General features: G+C 38.2%; 1 protein-coding gene across 1 annotated transcript; it reads right to left on the bottom strand.

Moving 5' to 3' along the window:
* On the bottom strand, positions 1–23,198 carry LOC146522400 (pyrin-like). The gene is made up of 9 exons (XM_085141232.1): positions 21,448–23,198; positions 19,830–21,045; positions 19,642–19,745; positions 19,393–19,501; positions 19,087–19,231; positions 18,975–19,001; positions 11,807–17,549; positions 11,105–11,547; positions 1–4,654 (listed from the first exon to the last, which is right to left on the bottom strand). Exons 2-7 carry the CDS (start codon positions 19,908–19,910, stop codon positions 17,005–17,007), a joined length of 1,011 nt encoding a protein of 336 aa, XP_084997358.1. The 5' UTR covers positions 19,911–21,045; positions 21,448–23,198; the 3' UTR covers positions 1–4,654; positions 11,105–11,547; positions 11,807–17,004.
* Between the last annotated feature and the right edge of the window lie 644 nt (positions 23,199–23,842).

Genomic DNA, 23,842 nt, shown 5'->3' with positions numbered 1-23,842 from the left:
TTTCACCCCCATGTCATACTGTGTATGGTTGTGTGTGTGTGACAAATAAAATTTGAATTTGAATTTGAAGATCGAAGAATTAATTAATGGCAGGACTTCTTTGAGCAGTTTTGTAGGAATGGGTCTAAAAGACACGTTGATGGTTTGGAGGAAGTAATTATTGAAGTTAACTCAGAAAGATCAATTGGAGAAAAAGAGTCTAACTTAACATCAATGGTACTAAGAGTAGCTGTAGATAATATTACATCTGTGGGACGATTATTGGTAATTTTTTCTCTAATGAAAAAAATTTTATTTGTGAAGAAGTTCATGAAGTCATTACTAGTTAACGTTAAAGGGATGGTTGGCTCGATAGAGCTCTGACTTTTTGTCAGCCTGGCTACAGTGCTGAAGAGAAACCTGGGGTTGTTCTTATTTTCTTCAATCAGTGACGAATAGTAAGATGTTCTGGCTTTGCGGAGGGCTTTCTTATAAAGCAACAAACTATTTCTTCAGGCTAAATGATGATCCTCTAAATTTGTGACACGCCATTTCCTCTCCAGATTACGAGTCATCTGCTTTAGGGTACGTGTTTGAGAATTATACCACGGAGTCAGGTACTTCTGATTAGAGATCTTAGTTTTCACTGGAGCTACAGTATCCAGAGTCGTATGTAGTGAGGAGGTGAAATTATTAACAAGATAATCGACCTCTGTTGGGGTAGCGTTCAGATAGCTGCTCTGCTCTGTGTTGGTACAGGGCATTGACGATGATAACAGTGGGTGGATTATATTCTTAAACTTAGTTACAGCGCTTTCAGAAAGACATCTACTTTGATAAAGTCTACTCTCCACTGCTGTGTAATCAATTATTGTAAATGTAAATGTTATCAGGAAATGATCAGACAGGAGAGGCTTTTCAGGAAACACTGTTAAATGTTCAGTTTCTATGCCATATGTTAAAACAAGATCTAGAGTGTGATTAAAGTGGTGGGTGGGTTCTTTTACATTTTGAGAGAAACCAATCGAGTCTAATAACAGATTAAATGCCATGTCGAGGCTGTCATTTTTAGCATCTACATGGATGTTAAAATCACCCACAATAATTATTTTATCTGAGCTCAGAACTAAATCAGATAAAAAGTCTGAGAAATCAGACAGAAACTCTGTGTAAGGCCCAGGTGGACGATAGATGATAACAAGTAAGACTGGTTTCTGAGTTTCACAGCTGGGGCAGCCCGTTCTCACTCCCGAGGCGTAACATGCCGACGTTTTGTCAGGTCCCGCGGCGTTCCTGAGGAACGCAAAAGGAGACCTTTGGCGTTCTTATGGTACGCGGCGGGTTATGGCTGAAAATCCAGTACAATGATGTTCCCTCGGTAATAGACGTTCCAGCCCTGTATTCCAGCCCTAAACCTAACCTTATCCCTAGCCCTAACCATAACCTTTTTCCTGATCTTAACCAGGACTTTAATAATGTTAAATAGCGTGTTTCTAAGCGATTTGAAGAAAAAGAGCGAACATGTGTAGATAGAGTCCATACGGTTCTCATATTTCCTCATTTTTCCGAGGTCGTCATTTAGGAACGTGGTGGGTAGCCGAAAACGTAATATGTTGACGATTTGTCACCTAGCGTAAAATGTTACGGTTTGGGAGTGAGAACGTGTTGGCTGGGGTGGACAATGTTAAGCATCAGGCTTTCAAATGAATTAAAAGTCTGTCTTGGTCTTTCATTAATTTATAAACTGGTGTGAAAAATTGCTGCCACACCGCCCCCTCGGCCTGTGCTTCGAGATTTCTGGTAGGTAGAATGACTCGGGGGTGTTGATTCATTTAAACTAACATAATCATCCTGCTGCAACCAGGTTTCTGTAAGGCAGAGTAAATCAATTTGTTGATCAATTATTAAGTCATGTACTAACAGAGACTTGGAGGAGAGAGACCTAATATTTAATAATCCACATTTCACTGTTTTACTCTTTGGTTCAGATGTGGATACTGTGTTGTTCTTTCTTTGTAATTGTTTATGTTTAAGTTGTTTGTTGCTGGTTTTTAGTTTGTTTTTTGTCTTTTTGGAACCTGACACAGTCTCTATGGAGATGGGTTTTTGGGGGGGGGGTAGCAGGAGGAGAGAAGCTGCAGAGAGGCGTGGAAGACTGCAACTCTGCTTCCTGGTCCCAACTCTGGATAGTCATATTTTGAGGGGTTTAATAAATTTGTCCATATTTCTAGAAATGAGAGCTGCTCCAGCCAAAGTGGGATGGATGCCATCTCTCCTAACAAGACCAGGTTTCCTCCAGAAGGTTTGCCAATTATCTATGAAACCCACATCATTTCTGGGACACCACTCAGACAGCCAGCAATTTAAGGAGAACATGCAGCTAAACATGTCACTCCTGGTCTGATTGGGGAGGGGACCAGAGAAAACTACAGAGTCCGACATTGTTTTGGCAAAGTTGCACACCGATTCAATATTGATTTTAGTGACCTCCGATTGGCGTAACCGGGTGTCATTACTGCCGACGTGAATTATGATTTTACTGAATTTACGTTTACCCTTAGCCAGCAGTTTTAAATTTCCTTCAATGTAGCCTGCTCGGGCCCCTGGAAGACAATTGACTATGGTTGCCGGTGTCTCTAGCTTCACATGTCTGAGAACAGAATCACCAATTACCAGAGTTTGACCCCCGGCGGGTGTGTCGCCGAGTGGGGAAAAACGGTTAGACACATGAACGGGTTGGTGGTGTACCTGGGGCTTCTGTTTAGGACTATGCTTCCTCCTCACCGTCACCCAGCCGCCCTCTTTCCCCAGCTGCTTGGGGTCTGCTGGTGAACAGCTAGCGGGGCCTACGCTATCTTCGGCTGCACCAGCTACAGGGGCCTGGCTAGCTACAGGTGAATGAAGGGTGCGAAGCCGAGTCTCCAATTCAGTAATCCTGGCCTCCAGAGCTGCAAATATGCTACATTTGTTACAGATATCATTACTGCTAAAGGAGGCCGAGGAGTAACTAAACATCTGACACAATGAGCAAGAAATTGCAGGTGAAGTAGCCATGGTGCTAACGAGTCGGCTATGAGCTAAGCTAAGCTAGCGAAACAGTACAGAGACAGTGAGTGAATACTTTGGCTAATAAATTAGGTAGTGAGTACACAGAAAGTGTGCTTCAGATGAAGCACGTGAAGATTATACTCTGAAAAAAGAATGTATTTAAAAGTTGTTAATTAAATTGCTAAGCAAATAAGTTACTCAGAAACACCACTGTGTTTGAGCAGGAACAGGAAGTGATACTCTACCGCAGAGCGAGCGAACACCAAGTGACAGCGTCAATAACATAAAACACTTGTGACTTTTATGACTCAAAGCTTTTTGTCAAGTACTTATTGACACTAAAGCAGGGTTTTGTGATTATGGGCAAATATGGATGTAAGTTACAGCTTGACCGGTTGTTTGTTTGCTTGACTGGAAGGTTTTTTAATGTCGTTTTAAGGTTTTAAAGCTTTTGTGTGTATGTTTCATCAACCATTTCCCTTGTAAAAATGTAAGATGGTAGGGTTAACTTAAAAGTAACACTTCCTCTATGTGTTGAATATACTTCTGTATTTTATGTTTAGTCAGCCAGTTAAGAATATGATACTGATCTCATCTCACTGCTATTGTGTCTTGTGCAAAAATACGACAAACATTTTAACTGCATTTTCCTTCCTCTTTGCATTCAAAGATAACCATAGCTTTTAATGAGCATTAGTGGACAGAAAAAACAACACTGCACCACACCAGATTACACAAGTTTCTGATATGTTTATTTGTGGAACTGTAAGGATATCATAAGTTCCTGGTAATGTAATGGTAATAAGGGTTTTATATTTAATTGAGATAAAAGCTGGAGAGTCAGAACAGCTGATGAACATTTTACCAAGAGAAGAATACGTGCGTAAAATTTAATTTAAAAAAAAGGAAGTTCAGAGGACGGTCAGAGTAGCTATAGCAAGAAACAGCCTTTAAAACAGAAACTGATTCACAGTAATGTCAAATCCCCGGCCTCAAAACACATGAGCCTCGTCTGGTTGTGCTAAGTAATTTAACTGACAAACGCTGAAACTTAAATACACCTCATGTATATGTTTCAATTTTCACAAACCAAAATCAAGAGTGTACAAATTAAAAACCAATTGGCTGAGGACATGGTGACCACAAACATTTGCTTGCGTAGGTCTAACAGCAAATATACTGTTTCCTGTTACACTTCTTTCTTTAATAAACAGGAAGAAAGGGAACTCAAAGTTACACAATTCTGTTTCAAGGATACAAATACAAAATCCCTCAGTTTTTCTTGTGAAAGATACAAGGGGAGTGGTCATACAGTCAAAAACACAAGTACAAACCATGTAGCTCCAAAATCCAAATATTAGACAGCTAGTTAGAAGTGCTCATCGATCAGATGTTTCTTTCATAGATTAAATATTAGAAATGTGGACGCAGCATTTGTTATTGAACTCTGTATAATTCTTATTTCAATAATGAATCAAAAAGAAAACTAAATTCATAATTAGCACTAACACCATCCAAAGTCACTGAATTTAGAAATGAATCTTAACTCATCATGAAATTTTAATAATCAGTATAGCAACAAGCAAAGTTTGTCACAGAATCATTGGTCTGACTGTAGAAAGCTATTCTACCACAATACTGAAATTCCTTGCAGGACTGCAGGGTATATTGCTTGCTCTCTGGTGTTCATATTTCTGAAAATGAACAGGGAGACATTGGTTTCCAACCTTGTTGCATGCCACAATCACAACCCTTTTCTCTGCACCAACTGTAATTTTACAATCCTTGTTGCTTTTTGTGGATATGACTTCATATATCAGCATCTCTGAGTTGCTGATGCACAAGTTCCCTGCATAGTTATCCGTCTTGCTTAAGCGTCGACCGTCTCTGCTGCAGATTCTGATCACGTTCTTCAGATCACTTTTATTGAAGAACGATTGCACTGTAGTTCTGCACCAGAGGTGTTCTTTTTTCAAATACCTGCATTAATAGATCAATAATTCAGTACGTATTATCACATCATGAATAGTACGCCAGTTTTCAGCTTGCTAAACAACTTCTGCTTAGTTTTCAATATTTTCTAATGTTCCCAGTGTTACAATTCCTCTAATAGGTAACAATATGCACTCATAAACACTAAGCCTCGATGTGGACCAGGATACAGAAATCTGTTCGCTTATTTGTAACACAATTCCTACACAACATTATTACTTTAAACCTTCTAGTTTCTACACACATAAAATGCTGAGTTTAATGACATCACATGAAGATGCTCATAAAGCAGCACCGTGTGGTGTAGCAGCACGTAACCCTCTGGAGCCTGTAAGCTTTTACTTTAAAGGTTGTTTCCTACTGCACACAATAAAACAAAACGTTTTTGAATGATGTACTTTTAATTTACCTTTTCCAAGCATCTAGGGAATTTCTGTCAAATTCCTCTTGAAGGATGTGTCTGCTGAGAAATTCTTTATAATGACTTTTGGGGCTTTTGTCCTGACATGGTGATGAAGGCTCTGCAATCATACTGCTGCCTCCACCAATAAGGGCTATAGTGACAATTATGGTGATCAAGACAATGAATCTCATTTTATCTGCAGTGAAAACAGAGAAGGCAACAGTCTTATGAGGCTGAAAAGAAGGCAACAGGACTTGGAAGATGTTTCACCTCACTGAAGAGGCTTCTTTAGTTACATGTTTGTTCCATGACAGGGTGAGACAAGGTCTCACAGTGACTCATTTAGTGATGCACATGATTAAAAGTGGGTCAAAAACCCTCTGAAATGCACACCCCCTTTACTTTTGTAATAGTCTTTATTTAATCGGTTAGCTGGCTGCAGCATGGTTACTAACTGAACACATGCAAGTGAGACTACATACTAACATCCTTACACTGACTGCCAGTCAGTTTTCACATTAACTTTATGATTTTATGATATTATTATTATTATTATTATTATTATTATTATTATTATTATTATTATTATTATTATATTAGCACACTCATACCTTTTGAACTGGTACAGTCCTGCAAGATCAATGAGGTCTGTGGACAAAATGCTCCTAGCTTTCCCAAGGTCCAGATTAGTGAAGAGAGGAGTGAAGAGGCCTTTTCTGTGACTGCTCCTAAACTGTGGAACAAACTTCGCGTTCAATTCATGACTTCCTTAACATTAGACAGCTTCACAACCAACCAATTCACAACCAAATCAAGAAAAGAAAAGGAGTACGTGTGCAATATTACAGAATTTTATCTGATAAAAGTAATTTAAACATGATCAATTATAAATGGAACATTAGTCATCTTACCTTTCTTTGTTGTTGTGCTGCGGAGAACTGATAATCCTGTTGCTCTACAGTGTTAGAAATACTGCAGACGTCTTTACCCACTTCCTCTTTTTATCTTTTAGTCATAACTAGTCATATTTCTCCAAATAACAGGAATCAAAACAGTCAAAAGGCAAAGAAAAGGCAGCAAAAACAGTGCATCATCAAAAAGAACTGCAATGCAGTTCAGGTTATGAGTATATGAAACTGAACCTGTTTCATTTTTCTCACATTACTACTGTACCAGACCTTGAGGAGACTAACTAACTGTATTATAGGCATACCAATGTGGGTGTACATATGTAGTTCACCATGTCTCTTCATGCTGTTTCTGCTGGTTTATCAAAACTCTGAAACAAATCATTAGTCTGGCTGTGGAAAGCTATTCTACCACAATACTGAAAATATTGTAGGGTATATTGCTTGAGGTTTGGTTCTCATATTTTTGAAAATGAACAGGGAGTTAGAGAGACAGAGACGGATGAACAGGTACAGTTAGAATTTCTGCACTAAGATTTTCTGTCTTCCTCAGTTAGTATTTTAATTAAGATTAATTATCTTCTCCCAGATGAAAAAAAAAACAATAAAGCTAGTCCAAAATCAAGGCAAGATTTCCTGGGTCAACAATGATCATGTTATCATGATGCACATTCCTGAGGTATGGAAGTCTGGTCACAGAGCACAGCATTACCAACACTGTGAGGCAAGGGCTTGGGTGTGTAGTTGGTAGAATGAAAAGTGGGATTCAGAGGAGAAGGTGATGATTTTGACTTTTTTTCTTGGCATTTGTTCGATTTAAAATTTTGTATTTCATATTGTAGTGATTGATATAAAGATAATATAAGTCATTTCTTAACATAAGGCTTGTTTTGCTAAACAAGTCTAACAAAGACGTCACGGTGACTTCAAGAGAAATATCAAGCTGACATCGAGGTCACATCTCATGCTTGGGACAACTTTCATTTTGGAACAATTTTTCAGACATGACAAGACCTCTTCACGAATCTATATGTTATCTTGGTGGAGGGGTTTGTACAATGGTTTGCAAAAGTATTTGGCTCCCTTGAACTTTTCCACATTTTGTCACATTACAGCCACAAACATAATCAACTTTATTGGAATTCCACGTGAAAGACCAATACAAAGTGGTGTACACGTGAGAAGTGGAACGAAAATCATACATGATTCCAAACATTTTTTACAAATAAATAACTGCAAAGTGGGGTGTGTGTAATTATTCAGCCCCCTTTGGTCTGAGTGCAGTCAGTTCCCCATAGACATTGCCTGATGAGTGCTAATGACTAAATAGAGTGCACCTGTGTGTAATCTAATGTCAGTACAAATACAGCTGCTCTGTGAAGGCCTCAGAGGTTGTCTAAGAGAATATTGGGAGCAACAACACCATGAAGTCCAAAGCACACACCAGACAGGTCAGGGATAAAGTTATTGAGAAATTTAAAGCAGGCTTAGGCTACAAAAAGATTTCCCAAGCCTTGAACATCCCACGGAGCACTGTTCAAGCGATCATTCAAAAATGGAAGGAGTATGGCACAACTGTAAACCTACCAAGACAAGGCCGTCCACCTAAACTCACAGGCCGAACAAAGAGAGCGCTGATCAGAAATGCAGCCAAGAGGCCCATGGTGACTCTGGACGAGCTGCAGAGATCTACAGCTCAGGTGGGGGAATCTGTCCATAGGACAACTATTAGTCGTGCACTGCACAAAGTTGACCTTTATGGAAGAGTGGCAAGAAGAAAGCCATTGTTAACAGAAAACCATAAGAAGTCCCATTTGCAGTTTGCCACAAGCCATGTGGGGGACACAGCAAACATGTAGAAGAAGCTGCTCTGGTCAGATGAGACCAAAATGGAACTTATTGGCCAAAATGCAAAACACTATGTGTGGCAGAAAACTAACACTGCACATCACTCTGAACACACCATCCCCACTGTCAAATATGGTGGTGGCAGCATCATGCTCTGGGGGTGCTTCTCTTCAGCAGGGACAGGGAAGCTGGTCAGAGTTGATGGGAAGATGGATGGAGCCAAATACAGGGAAATCTTGGAAGAAAACCTCTTGGAGTCTGCAAAAGACTTGAGACTGGGGCGGAGGTTCACCTTCCAGCAGGACAACGACCCTAAACATAAAGCCAGGGCAACAATGGAACGGTTTAAAACAAAACATATCCATGTGTTAGAATGGCCCAGTCAAAGTGCAGATCTAAATCCAATCGAGAATCTGTGGCAAGATCTGAAAACTGCTGTACACAAACGCTGTCCATCTAATCTGACTGAGCTGGAGCTATTTTGTAAAGAAGAATGGCCAAGGATTTCAGTCTCTAGATGTGCAAAGCTGGTAGAGACATACCCTAAAAGACTGGCAGCTGTAATCGCAGCAAAAGGTAGTTCTACAAAGTATTGACTCAGGGGGCTGAATAATTACGCACACCCCACTTTGCAGTTATTTATTTGTAAAAAATGTTTGAAATCATGTATGATTTTCGTTCCACTTCTCATGTGTATACCACTTTGTATTGATCTTTCACGTGGAATTCTAATAAAATTGATTCATGTTTGTGGCTGTAATGTGACAAAATGTGGAAAAGTTCAAGGGGGCTGAATACTTTTGCAAGCCACTGTATGTCCCAGGGATCCTAGAAGCAATGTTGTGTGGGGGCTTTTGCCTGGGAAAGGGTTACCAGGGCCCCGCCCTGGAGCCAGGCCCAGGGAGGGTGCCCGAGAGCGAGCGTCTGGTGGACGGGCCTTAGTCAATGGGGCACAGCTGGGCACAGCCTGAAATAGGGACATGGGGCCATCTTCCTGCAAGCCCACCACCTGGAGGAGGCACCTTAGGGGTCTGGTGCATTGCGAGCTGGGCGGCGGCCAGGTGCGGAGGTCCTGGCAGACCGATCCCCGGCTACCAAGACTGGCAATTGTGACATGGAATGTCACCTCTCTGGTGGGGAAGGAGCCTGAGTTAATGCGTGAGGTTGAGAGGTACCGGCTAGATATAGTCAGGCTCACCTCAACGCATCCCTTGGGCTCTTGAAACAGTCTCCTGGAGAGGGGCTGGACTCTGTCTCAGTCTGGAGTTGAGGCGGCGGGCTGGGGTGGGTATTCTGGTATCCCCTTGGCTTGCTGCCTGTATGTTAGGGTTTCTCCCAGTGGACGAGAGGGTTTGTTCCCTGCACCGCCGGATCGGGGAATGGGTCCTGACCGTCGTCTGTGCTTATGCGCTTAGTGGCGGTTCAGAGTACCCAGCCTCAAAGAGATTCTGCCTCGAAGAGATTCTGGCAAACCACCAGGCAACTCAGGAGGGGATTGAAGGCTTTCCAGGGAGTTTTCAGTACAGTAACAGTAACAGCCTCGAGAGGGCAACAAAAAACAAAACAAAACAACTTTCTTATTCATTCATTGCCTGTAAATTAGTGTGAAGGGAAACATATGACCATTTCCTCACACAAGTTGACTGCGGCCAACGTCCCAAGTGTTATTTGTGTATTGAAGAAGTACACTCTTGTACTATATGTGTACTATATGTGTGTGACATTTAAAATCTGGGTCACTGTGGCTGAAGCATAATGCAGAAAAATAGGAAGCACAGCAGACATCAGCTGGTCTTTGCTTACCATGAAGTAGTCCACACAAATGCCCAATAACATAAAACACTTTATAACTTTTATGACTTAAACATACAAGAGAAGATTGTAACTATGTTTTTTTCAAGTACTTATTGCCACTAAAGCAGAGTTTTGTGATTATAAACAAATATGGATGTAAATTAAGTTCGACCAGTTGCTTTTTTGCTTGACTAGAAGGTGTTTTCATGTGGTTTTAAGGTTTTAAAGCAAACGCAGAAACTTGTAGACATTTCAAGTGTATTTTTTTCATTTTAGCAAACCAAAATCAAGACTGTGTTGCTGTGCTACACTACTTTATCTAATAAACAAGAACAAAGTTACACCATTCTGTTTTTGTGCATACAAATAAAAAAAACATCAGTTTTTATTTTGAATGATACAAGTGGAAGTGGTCTTACTATCAAAAACACAACTACAAACTAAGTAGTTCTAAAATCCAAATATTATACAGCTAGTTAGAAGTACTCATTAAACAGATGTTTCTTACACAGATTAAATACTAGAAATTTGGATGCTGCATTTGTTATCAAACTCTCTATGATTCTTATTTCAATAATGGATCAAAAAGAAAACTAAAGCAAAATTCATTAACCCTTTATTCACCATTAGCCAGCTGACGGGCCCATTTTCCAAGCTCTATTTAAATGACAGTAACTGTGTTGTCGTTTATGCTAGAGAAAAAATGTGAATGGTTTCAAAAAAAGAAAAGCTGATGCTAATGCTAATGCTATCTGAACACAGAAAGAAAACTCAACTCTGCCTAGAATTTATCACGTGAGCTTCGTACTACTGTAACTCATCAACTCTTTGAGGTAGAGAGAAGTGATCTAGGTGTAAACACTTTTTTATACATTATATTTAGTACAGTTCATATTTAAACTTGATGTTGTGTTACATTTTGTTCGTGTTGAATATCAGTTTTCACTTAACTCGAAATCTGATCCTTTTTTAATTTATTTTTTCCCCACGTAAACTGTTGTTGCATTGCCATAACAATACAGTGATGTAGAATGACTGCCAGATATTGAAAGTTGAGGTTATTCTGAAAAAAAAGAATGGCAAAAGCATTTACATATTGTATGATTTAAGACCCCTTTACAGAAAAAATTACCAAATAAGTTACTACTTGGTAAATAAAGGGTTAAAGCACTAACACAATGCGAAGTTGCTGAATTTAGAAATTAATCAGTGGAAAGCTATTCTACCACAATACTGAAATTCCTTGCAGGACTGCAGGGTATATTGCTTGCTCTCTGGTGTTCATATTTCTGAAAATGAACAGGGAGACATTGGTTTCCAACCTTGTCGCATGCCACAATCACAACCCTTTTCTTTGCACCAATTTTAATTTTACAATCCTTGTTCCTTTTCTTGGATGCGATGTCATATATCAGCATCTCTGAGTTGCTGATGCACAAGTTCCCTGCATAGTTATCCGTCTTGCTTAAGCGTCGCCCGTCTTTGCTGCAGATTCTGTTCACGGTCTCCAGATCACTTTTATTGAGGAACGATTGCACTGTAGTTCTGCACCAGAGGTGTTCTTTTTTCAAATACCTGCATTAATAGATCAATATTTCAGTACATAGAGATAATAATATAATAATAATATTATTATCTGTTCTCTTATTTGTAAAACAATTCCACACACATAAAATGCTGAGTTTAATGACATCACATGAAGATGCTCATAAAGCAGCACCGTGTGGTGTAGCAGCACGTAACCCTCTGGAGCCTGTACGCTTTTACTTTTAAGGTTGTTTCGTACTGCACACAATAAAACTAAACGTTTTTGAATTATTTCTTTTTAATTTACCTTTTCCAAGCATCTATGGAATTTCTGTCAAATTCCTCTTGAAGGATGTGTCTGCTTACAAATTCTTCATAATGACTTTCTGGACTTTTGTCCTGACACGGTGATGAAGGCCCCGCGGTCATGCTGCTGCCTCCATCAATAAGGGCTACAGTGACAATGATGGTGATCAAGACAATGAATCTCATTTTATCTGCAGTTAAAAGGAGAGAAGGTGACAATCTTATGAGGTTGAAAAGAAGGCAACAGGACTTGGACTTGGAAGATATGTCACCCTCAGAGGCTTCTTCAGTTACAAGTTTGTCCCAAAATGCACTGTAAAATAAATTTGAAAAAATACAGTATAGTTTTTATTTATTTTTAACATGACTTAATATTTGCATTTTATTTAATATTACAATTATTTTCTCCTATGATATCACTAGTTTAACCCTCCTATGCTTTCAACTTTTTTGATTATTTAAAATTTATGGCACCTGTAAACAGTTGTTTTTTTTATATATATATGCTTTATAAATACATTTGACTTTGACTTCAAGAAACTTAAAGAAGTCCAGTTGCCTTTAATTGAAGGTACTTCCGCTGCACTGACCTGGATGACTCCGAACCTACACAGACAGTGAAGGCAATACTGATTAGCTAACATATTTTAAAAAGGATACACTCAACAAATCATTTAAAATAATGAATATGCGGTGCATTCAAATAAAAAAAAAAAAAACAGCATCCAGAAACAAAATCAACATATCATATACGTTTTAACATCACATTGCAATATTTTACATTAGTGTTTGGCAACTCTTATATTACGGGTAGGATCATGTGCAGAGTGCCACTAATCTGTGTTATTCCTTTAACATCTCAATACAACTCTTATATCAAGAAAAAACGTGAGTACACAAGATTGCAAAATTACAAAATTTCATCTGATAAATGAAATTTCAGTATCATTAACTGTATAGGAAAATATGAGCCAGGAGACAGAAAAGTCATCTTACCTTTCCTTGTTGCTGTGGAGGACTGATATCACCTGGTGCTCTGGTGGGTTAGAAGTACTGCAAATCCTTTACTTGCTTCCTCTTTTTATCTTTTAGTTATAACCAATCATCTTTCTCCAAATAACAGGAATCAAAACAGTCAAAGGCAAAGAAAAAGGAAGCATAAAAAAGTGCATCATCAAAAAGAAGTGCAGTGCAGATGGAGTGATTTCAGGTTATGAATAAATGAACCCAAACCTGTTTGATTTTTCTCAGATTACTACTGTACCAGACCTGAGGAGACTAACTAATAGTGTTGTAGACATACCAGTGCTGACATATTTAACCAAACTGACTAAGAATAATAATAATTCATGTTTATCTTTATTAAAAAATGCACAAAAAGAGTGTAAAAAATAATCCAAACTTTTTGAGGACTATAAACATTTACAAGCATTAAATGACAAATCAGCTGGCTGTTCCCTTTTACACAAAACATGTAAACACATTTCAAGAAACTGTGGTTCAGTTTTTCAAAACTCTACAAAACACAACTGAAAAGAGTAAACCGCTTTATCAAAACCCCACACAGCACAAAAAACACTCAACAACACTCAAAATCACATTTTCTCATCTCAAAACTGATTCCATGTCACAAATTCCAGCGTGTGCAAATATCCCGTTTCCCTTTTAGTGTAGAGTTGTTTACCTGCATAGCATTTGCAGTACTACATGTAAGTGCAACACAAATCATTCTATAGTAAAACTCAGTAATTTCACCTGACGTGTAGGTGTAAGTGTAAGACTACAAAGTAAATGTGTGCTCAGATACAAAAAAATGAAACAATATTTATTTGGGAAAGGGAAATTACATCTAAACCTCATCTTATTCTCTCTCTCTCTCTCTCTCTTCTTCTTTGTTGGTGTTGCTTCATCTTCTTGCCTAACACCTGCAAAAATTATTCTTGGTCTCTTTTATATTCTGACACATGACTGTATTCTCTTTCCAACTGAGTTTGCACATGTTTGCATGTTATATGCTTTGTTCTGTGCTTAGTTACTTTGTGTGTTATTTTGGTAGTCCTTAGTTTTGCTTCCTTTGTCTCGCTTTGCCACCTGTTGCCTCTCAACCAGCTGCCTCCACTTCCTCTCATTAGTCTCGGTGTGTGCAAATGCCTCGCCTTTACATTGTAAACATATTCTTTAATCCTCATTTTTTATGTCTACACTCTGCTCCCATTGCTCTTGTGGAGTTTTGTGATGTCTTCAGATTTTTGGATTTCCAGTCAACATTCAAAGCTCACCTTGAGTTAAGACTCGATCTCAGTGTCCCTTCACTCACTGGTCATTAAATAAAAACCACTACTGTAAATAGAAATGACCTAAAGGCTCCAAATGTAAATCCACCTCTTGTCACTCGTGGTTTTCTGGTTGTCTTGCCATTTTTAAGGAGATACTTCAAAGTTTCCCTTCAGGCATATCCTTCACTAATAACAGTTTTTATAATAATTATTAATGTAATGAGTCTTAGCTAATAATGTAAGATATGCTTACAAAATCACTTCAAACACTAAGCATATGGTGCACTCTGAGGTGTAGTTAAAACAAACAATCAAACAAACAAACCTTGTGATCTATTGATTCTGTGGCCAAATCACAAATGTCTCCGAAACTCTGAGGAAAGACACCGACTGAAACATCAGTTTCTTTCTGCTGGTATAAAAAGTATAACTGCAGGTTCTGATCTCTAAATCTGAGGTGCCAACAACTGTAATGCTTCATGATTTATGTGGTTTAGGTCAGTTTTTTTAATCATACTGGCCCTGTGATTAACCCAATTTCTGCTTTGAAAATGTGTAAGAGGAGCGCTCAACTGTCATGCTGAGAGAGGAGAGTTTGGAGGGGTCAGTTACCCAGGCATGAGCAGGACACACAGCAGACCTGCTAAAACTTTTTATTTTAATTTCAATATAGTGGATGCTGATGTTGCACACATCTGAGGCAAAATGATTATAATAACTCAGAGCTCAGCAGCAGCTTCTGTATTGGTCTCACAGCACTACAGTGACTAAGAACGTGGAGCTGTCACTGTAAGGCAGAGCTTCACAGAAAAATATAGCATTAATGTTACTAGTCTAAAAAATTTCTCTTAACATTAGTGAGTGCTAAAAAGTGTCTGGCAAACTCACTTTCACAGGAAGTGTTTTCTAAACTTTGCTTGCATGGGTGAAATGAAGAAATGAAACAGATTGTAGGGTTCCTCACTGTTATTCTAAGAAAGATAAGGCTTTAAAGGTGGCCTTTAAAGCCTTTTGAATTCAGACATAGCTAAACCACAGGCGGCTGTGCTCTAGCTTATTAACTTTTATTGCACTTAAAAATGTAGCTAATGTAAAATGTAATTTTATTTTACTAATGTCAGCTGCAAACTTGCTTCTCTAAAATCCCTGCACTCCTAGGGCTGAAGGAAGAGTAAAGGAGACAATATACAGCCGGTTTCATTAAGGTTTGGATTTATTCAAACTACAAAATAAATAAAACTAAAATCTTAAACATATTTCGTTCTTTTTTTCATTACAAACACAGTTCAAATATTTAAAAAATATTCCCTAGAATAGAAGTTTGTTTGTTTCTTGTGTATATCTACGTAAAACATATTGCTTATATGCTGTAAATGGATTATTTAAAATGATTCATGTAGACTACAGTTGAAAAAGCATCAGTTTACAGTATCTAAACTGCCCAGTTAGACAAATTGTTTAACAGATGTGTGGAGTAACAAGGAGGGTCTGTAGAATTAAGCACCTTGTAGACTAAATGCTTGAGGTAGTGGTTAAAATCAGCTTTTCCCAACCACGGAATATAAGTATGCCATTAGAAATCATCGAGTGTGCCGTGGAAGATTATCCAATTTCACCTGATTGGTACTCTTAGCAAGTGGTGTGTTGTGACAGGCAGAACAATTACATTCTCATCCACCAGATCCACTTAATTGTACTGCCCTTACCACCAGCAAGATGAAGATGAAGAAGAAATACAAAAGTACAAAGTCGAGCTGCGAGTGAGAAAAAACTGCAGGGAAAAGCGATTACTAAATAACTGAAAACAAAAAGCATCAATCTGGCCTGGGTCCTAGAGAGATTTCCAACCCAGATGGCCCTGGCTTTAATAGTGGAAGAAAGCAAAAGAAAAAGTAAACTCATGACAATACAGTTAACATTATCTTGCCTTTGGATTGTCATACACTGGCGAACCAACTGAGCCCATTCTGCTACGCCTGGTGCACGGGGAAGTCAAACAATGCCACGGTTCCAAGCAAACTTAAACACCATCTCCAGACAAAACACCCATCACTTCAAGCGTGAACAGACTGAGACGCAGGCAGCTTCAATGAGGAAAACCACCAATAAGAGCAATAAAGCACTTAAAGCTAACAAGTTGCTGAATTGCAAAAATGCATACATGTTTGCACCGATGGAGCAGCTGCCATGCTCGGGCACACTAAAGGATTTGTAAACGGACTGAAAGAGGAACATCTAGATGTCATTGCAATGCATTGTTTTCTGCACCAGGAAGTACTTGTTACCAAGACTGCAGGAGGAACTTAAAGTGTTTTTCACAAATCAGAAGGACATCAAGTTACTCTCAAGTGACGAGTGGTGTACAAGACTGCTGTATCTGGCAGATATATTTGAATATCTGATTGACCTGAACACACAAATATAAGGCTGAAATAACAAATTGCTCACAAGTAAAATATACGGGATTTGGTTGAAAGGTGCAGCTCTGGAAACAACATGCTTAACGTGCCAACCTTAACATGTTGACACACACCTAGATATGGCAGGGTGTCAATAGTGGTGGATCTTGTGATTTTTCTAATGTGAAATATGTGCTGTCGTTCCAAAAGGTTGGGAAACTTTGGTTTATGTGAACACAACCAATAGCAAGAGAAGAATCCTTATTAAATCATCCCTTTGCACATAATCATAATTAACAGTATTTAGAGTGCATCCCCATAATATGTATACATTTGCATTGCTAACATTGCTATATAGTGCATAAAAGAAAACTCTAAAACCCATGCCTTTATTGTACCTTCATTGATTCATGTTATCATTATAAGAAAAGAACATGGAAACCCAGGCAATCAAATTCCCACCTTAATATATATAATGCCTATAACTGATGCATTCACTGCTCCAAAACCAGTGCGTGTGATTACTACTGCTTTTCCATAGCAGATATAATCAAAGGATCACTGTTTTTCTCATCTGGTTTCAGATGGAGACAGAAGTACGGGAGGATCTCACCACCAAATGAACACTCAGTAAATGAATAGATGTGAGACTGAGACATCACATCATAAAAGGACACGAGACCTTCTTCATAATCTACATACACCCCGACTTTCCGAGGTTTTACTTTAAATGAAAGGTTCACGGGCGGTATTGTCCGGGCTGCATATTTTTTGTCTCCATAATGTGCAGTAACCCAGTAACCTTTGTCAGGGGCCACTAAAAATTTCCCCTTGCGGTAAGCATCACATCTGGCCACACCCAGATTCCACCTGGTCTTGTTGCTGACCTCCACCTCCCAGTATGATTTCCCTGATTTCAGCCTGTTGAGCCCCAGGACACTTGCAAATATATCAGACCTCTGGGGAGAATTAGGATCTTTTGCTGTTTTTCCACCATTTCTCACTTTTTTCCCATTATCAGAAATTACAAGACTTGAGTGTGCAGAAGTCGGGTCCAGCTTCACGTCCACTACAGTCAAAAGAATACACTTAATTAAAAAACTGAACCATGTGGTAAGTAGATCTATAAACATCACACATAGGTCCACACATAAAAATCCCTCTTTATTCCTTTTTTTAATCAAAGTTTTTGCTAAAGAGCTCCATCACACCAAAATATGGCACTAAGTATTGTTGGAGTCCAACCAGACTGACCTTTCCAGACCTCACCGTAACAGAGAAGACTTACTAAATAAAACAGGTTGCTTAGCCAGCTAGGGCTTTAATTTGTTTTATTGTTAATGTTTTTTAATGTTATTTGCCTAATATCTGTGCTAGATTTCAATCCTCACAATATTCATATGCAACAAATTCATTTTGTTGAATTTTAGGAAAAAGATGGATGGGTTGCCCACCCAGTTCAGAAACAACATACTTGTGTTTTATGGTTTCTCTATATCACCAGCTCTCGGTATCAACAGGATGACAAGTCAAAAATAATAAATAAATTCTGGATAATATTAAACTAATCTTTGCCATTATTTTCTAAACGAAAAGAAAATTACATGAGAAAATAATATCCTAGATTGGGGAAGTGCATACTAAATTGTGCTTAGAAATTATTTAACTTTAGCAAAAGAACAAATTCAACTCTAGAAATTAAAAACATATTTAAAACTGAAATCAAAGGCTTTTATTCTGAAAACCGACTTACTGTATCAAACTGATGTCTAATTTTGAACATGTCATTATTATTTTATAAGCATATTGGTTTTCCTTTAAAAGGAAAATTTAAAATAAAACCGGGCTTTTATGTTGAAAATCTGGTGCACTGTCATGGTCCTGGGTCATTTGACCAAGTGTTTTTTGTTTTCTATTATTATAATATATTCTGGTTGTGGTTTCTAGCTCATTGGTTTTGGTTTGGTTCTTCTTCAGTTTAGTGTTAGTCATCCCTACCTGTGTGTTCCCTCTGTGTAAAGTCTGTGTTTTTTTATATGTGTGAGTTCCTGTTTTATTTTGAAGGTCAGTGTCTCAGGTTATTGTATTCTGTTTTTATATCTCTCAGTCTCGTCAGCTCCAATTTTCCCCAGCTGTGTCTCCTCCCATTTCTCATTTCCTGATTGCCTCTTTGTGTATATAAGTCCCGTGTTTTCTGGTGTGCGTAGCTGGTTCGTCTTTGTATTTCCCAAGTCGTTTCCCTGAATCTCCCTACATCTCTACTTCTGGTTTGTTTCTGTTAGTTTAGGTTTTGCTTAGTTTCCATGGTCACCCTTGTCGTATCTGTTTGTATCACAAACTCACTTGCATCTGAGCTGCCTGCCTAAAGGGTCCTTTAATAATTTACGCACGGCTTGCCCAGCAAACTGTGACATGCACACCTGTTCCCTGTTGTTACTCACTGTTAACATTTTTTTTATACTGCTGTAATTTTTTAAATTTTTTAAATACACACCTGCAAATGTAAAAATCCTCTCGAGGTCTGTGGAAACACACATTTGAGTAAGCTGCAGTATGTCAAATTTAAAGTTAAATTAATACAAGTCATGAGAGACCAAAAGACTTACCTTTGGATGCAAGTTTTTCTATTTCCTGGCCAATTTGCTTCATTATGGCTGAAGTCGTACCTCGCAGTGTCCCGAAGAAGAGTGAAGTGTTGTCACATAAAGTTTTCCAGTTAGCAGATTCTTTCAGGACTGTTACAGGAGAAAGCTGTGCATGTGTGCAAAGGTAAAAGTTAGCTTACAGCAGGCACGATTAATTTGAATGAATCAGAAATAACACTGAAAATGCACAGATGTTGTAAATGAAATTTTTCCTCTTTTAAGGGAATTTATGCTCCAGTAGATGGATCTCAGATCCTTGAGGTTCACCTCCAAGTCTGGGTTGTTGTCTAGGTCATCAGTGGCTTTTTTGAGCACATCAATTTCTCTTTGCAGCTTCTGGGTGAGATCTTGTGCTTCTCTTTTCGCTTTCCGTCTCCTAAAGATAACAGAGAGGGCACGTGGGAATCCATTTTATTAAAGCATAATGCACCAAAGGAGCACAAAGAATCCTTGCGATGTTAAAATGTTCTTCAACAATGCTGACAGACTAACTTCTACATGCCTCACAGGACCAACCTGTCCTCCAGACTCTGGCATGCTTTCTCTTTAGCATCCTCCACAATTTTCATCACCTCTGAGAAGAAACTATTGATCTCCAGCCATTCGGCATCCAACCTACCCTGAATAGCCATAAGAGAGTAACGGCATTAAAGCAATATCAAAATAAAGGATTTTCTTTTTTTTTTAAATGTTGCAGTCTTTACATTGCAGTTTATTTCAGATGATTTGACCTCGGCCATCTTGTGGTCTCGGGAATCAATTTTCTGCCGTAAATCAGCTTTCATCTTTTCTTGTCTTTCCTTGAAAAGGAACAATGGAAAATTTTAAAATACTCAAAGTTTATACAGGTTAAAGTCTTATACTAGCAGTCATGTCAGCAGCTCTATGAGTCACTGCGTAGTTTGGATTTGCCAGTACTAGAGTCACACATTTTTCAGGTTTGTCATAAAAAGTTACCTGAGCCATGTCACAAATGTTAACCTCCTGGTGAAGCTAGAAAAACAGCCAGTTCACTACCTAACTGTTAATGTGTTTATTTCATGTGTCTAATGAAGAGCCAATAAAATGCAGTTCTTCTAATGACCACTTAAGGGTGGCTCAAGTGGTCATTAAACCGCCCAATAATTTTCTTCTGCGACTGTTGTGAGTTCATAGTTAAACTATACAGCATTTAAAAGCTTGTTTACAGTCTGGCACATAGAAAGAACAGTTTAGGTTTTATCTAAAGATAGTTTCCTGCAAATCTGGACCAATCTATCTGGATACTGGTAAGGTTTGAAGCTGGGCCTGTGGTGGCCTTGGTTCAAAGTGTGCAGTCACAGGCAGCCGTAGCCTGTTGGTGTCTCTGAGGCTTTACCTCAAGTAATCTGAGTATTTGAACTCCACCTCTGTGCTTTTTCTAATGGAATTATCAGACAGGATTGTCTGTGAGGTACTACCTTGTGCTTCAGTTTTGGAGGGTGAAACTCTGGTAATGAATGACTGTATATTCACTGTGTTGAAACTGCAGTACCTTTTGTCGCCTTTTAGCCTTCTCTCTCTCCCTTTCCCTCTCTAGTTCTCTCTCTCGTTCTTGTCTCTCTTGTTCTTGTCTTGCTCGTTCTCTCTCTCGCTCTTCTCTCTCTCGCTCTTGTCTCTCTCGTTCTTGTCTCTCTCGTTCTTGTCTCTCTCGTTCTTCTCTCTCTCGTTCTTGTCTCTCTCTTTCTTGTCTTGCTCGTTCTCTCTCTCGTTCTTGTCTTGCTCGTTCTCTCTCTCGCTCTTCTCTCTCCCGTTCTTGTCTCTCTCTTTCTTGTCTGTCTCGCTCTTCTCTCTCTCATTCTTGTCTCTCTCGTTCTTGTCTTGCTCGTTCTCTCTCTCGCTCTTCTCTCTCTCGTTCTTGTCTTGCTCGTTCTCTCTCTCGCTCTTGTCTCTCTTGAGTCCCTGTAAGAAAAGAAGATCAATGTTATCATGTTGTTCTTCAGAGTCTTGTTCCTGTCATGAACTAACTTAAACATCTAACTGTGCATATTACTGTGTTTCTCTGACTGGAGGATCAGACAATCCTCCAGTGATCAGTTATCAGCTATGTGTTTTTGTCTTTGTTTTTTCAGTGCAGAAACTGTAAAAACCAAGCCATAGTACATATTAAATATCGTAGGAGATGGCAAAAAAGAAATCATGTTTGATGAAACTGTAGATTTAATTGATGTAAGTTTGACAAATATGGGGCAAATATTCTAAAAAAGTAATTATCTAAAACATGAAAATAGATTATCACTGTAAACCAGTGAGTTTTAGTTAGATAGTCACGCCCCGACCCTGTAGCAACACAAACTGACTCACTATAATCCAGACTCATACACATGCCCATCGAAGGCTCTCGTCTGATTAGAGATCCCATAAAGGCCGGCATAGGATGGAAACTAGATTGCCCACTTTCAGGGATCCTCATTCCCTTTGGTGTGCAGCCCATCCTTCCCTGGTGAACTCTCAGGCCACGGTAAGTTTCGAAAGACCGGCTGCAGTGACAAAAGTGTTGCTCCATGTTTGATGAGTTGAGTATCTGTAGGGGACTGATAAGGTGCAAACAAGCAGGTATAAAGACATGTACTGTCCAGAAAATGTGATCAGTAGATTTTGACTCACAGTGTATTATTTTTCGTTGTGCATTATTTTTTCAATCTTAATGGAGGAAGAATTAAATAAGTAATCTGTGATCCACCCATGAGGGTGATTCAACACAAATTATTTTAATAAACAAAATGAGCTAGAACTGAAGTTTAATGACTTGGGGAATTTTGAGTTTTGAGGATTTTTTTTAATTACAGCTATTGTAAAATGTCTGAATTTAAATCTCTAAATCACTTATATTGTAGTCATGGAGTATTTGATGTCAATCTGGAGATGTGTGGACAGTGATTAGGCACCCTCTAGTGTTACAGATTACATGTTACAGTCTTGCACACAGAGCCAGATGAAAACAGGAAGTTAAATAGGGAAAGTTCTGTTTCTGTAACATTATAGCTTCAAACAGTTTTCAGTAATAAACTAATAAATGCCTAGTAAAATAAAATTAAAAGCAACAATCAAAATAACTTGTATTTTGATTGGGATAACTTTTATAGTAATCCCAATCAACGTGAAGTAGCTAACAGCATATTTAGACTACATTTAGCTATATAATGTTATAACATGATGTTTATTAAGCATATATGCAAAATTTGTTTTTTAATTAAGTTGAGTTACTGATTGAATTATCACAGTTCTAATACACACTATACTCACAGTGTCTGCATAATCTATTTTTAGAGTTCGACAATGGATATTATTATATTTTATTTGAGTCAACCCAAGTTCATTTCTCTACACACCTACACACATAACTCATGCATAGCTGTGCACATACCCTATACCCTGGATCAGGATCAATGATAACAACTTGCTGTTCTACAACTTGTGAAACACTAGACATACAGTCTAAAGTTATGTATTTTAATTTACATGACTTTAGATAACATCTAAGCAAAGTCCAAGGCACAATGATTTTTCTTTTAAACACATTCTTAAACACATATATACCACTGCAGCATGTCATTCACTTGTCTTTTCTTTTGGCGCCTGTGTTTTGTACTGTCTTACGCTCTCTTTCTATTTTCCTTTCTCTTTCTCCTCACCTCTCCAACTGGTTGAGGCACTTCTTGGCTGGAGGACTGGTTCTGCTGGAGGTGTGTCCTGTGGAAAGGGGGCTTTTATTTCCCACCATTGCAGTAGTGCTTACAAATGGGGGATTTCTGGATTATTGAGGTTTTCTCTAGAATATAAAAGTCTTTACCTCACATTGTAAAACAAATTCTTATTTATTTATTATTAATTTAGTTTATGCAGGAATAAACGTGACTTAACAAGCAATTAATGTGATGATTAAAAAGTTGCTGATTTACTCGATATTTCTTTGTTCTGTTTTATGAGTGAAACTTGAATCAATGATTAAAATCCTAGGAAATGTTGTCTTAAAGGAAACTCCAAGTTTTTATGTATTAAGATGCATCACAGATTTTTTTTTTTTTTTGAAATTCAATCTAGTGTCAAATGCTTGAATTTAAATCTCTAAGTCACTTATATTTTACTAATGGAAAAATAAACCTGGTTGTTTTTATAATTTGTTATATAATATATATATATATATTTTTTTTTTAAAGAACAAACAAAAACCAAATATTAAATTAAAGATGCTTAAACACACTTATCTGCCCAGCAGCCTACCTGTGCTCCTGACAGCGGTGCTCCACTGTGTGACCTGTCACCTGTTGTTGCATCTTTTTAATGCATTGTCAGTTTTTCAGTTTCATTTCAGTCAAACCCAAAACTTTTCCACCAATGCACAAAGGTGGAGCTACAATACATTTCTCTGAAACACTTCTGTGTTTGGGAAACACCATTAAAAGTAAAGCTGTAATACAGAAAAAACTGAACATCTTTATTAAAACTTTTAAAAGTGACATACAAATAGTAGCAGTGAATATACATTTTATTTCCTCAAATTTTACTCTACTTGTACTTAAAAGAAGTAAAAATATCACAATTCAAAACTTATCCAAATCCAATGCAACCTGTTAGATGACATCAGTCAAAGCGCACGATCTGATATCGTCATGTTGGTGTTGTTCCCAGATCAACATAGTAAATGTTGTTCCAGGATCAAAATTGCAAGTGACCAATCAGAATGTCATACTTTTGC

Source organism: Neolamprologus multifasciatus, chromosome 3 (genome assembly GCF_963576455.1).
Source record: "Neolamprologus multifasciatus chromosome 3, fNeoMul1.2, whole genome shotgun sequence".
In the NCBI taxonomy this organism is placed as follows: Eukaryota; Metazoa; Chordata; class Actinopteri; order Cichliformes; family Cichlidae; genus Neolamprologus; species Neolamprologus multifasciatus.
Note: the sequence above shows the minus strand (reverse complement) of the source record. Positions and strands in the feature narration are given on the sequence as shown.

Excerpts from the sequence above, each read along its gene's own strand:
- LOC146522400 (XM_085141232.1), bottom strand. The coding sequence starts at position 19,910 with ATGAAAGCTGATTTACGGCAGAAAATTGATTCCCGAGACCACAAGATG. Across the intron at positions 19,232-19,392 it reads ACAACAACCCAGACTTGGAG|CTTTCTCCTGTAACAGTCCT; the intron begins GTGAACCTCAAG and ends ACACATGCACAG. Across the intron at positions 17,550-18,974 it reads GAGGATTTTTACATTTGCAG|TGGACGTGAAGCTGGACCCG; the intron begins GTGTGTATTTAA and ends TTTTGACTGTAG.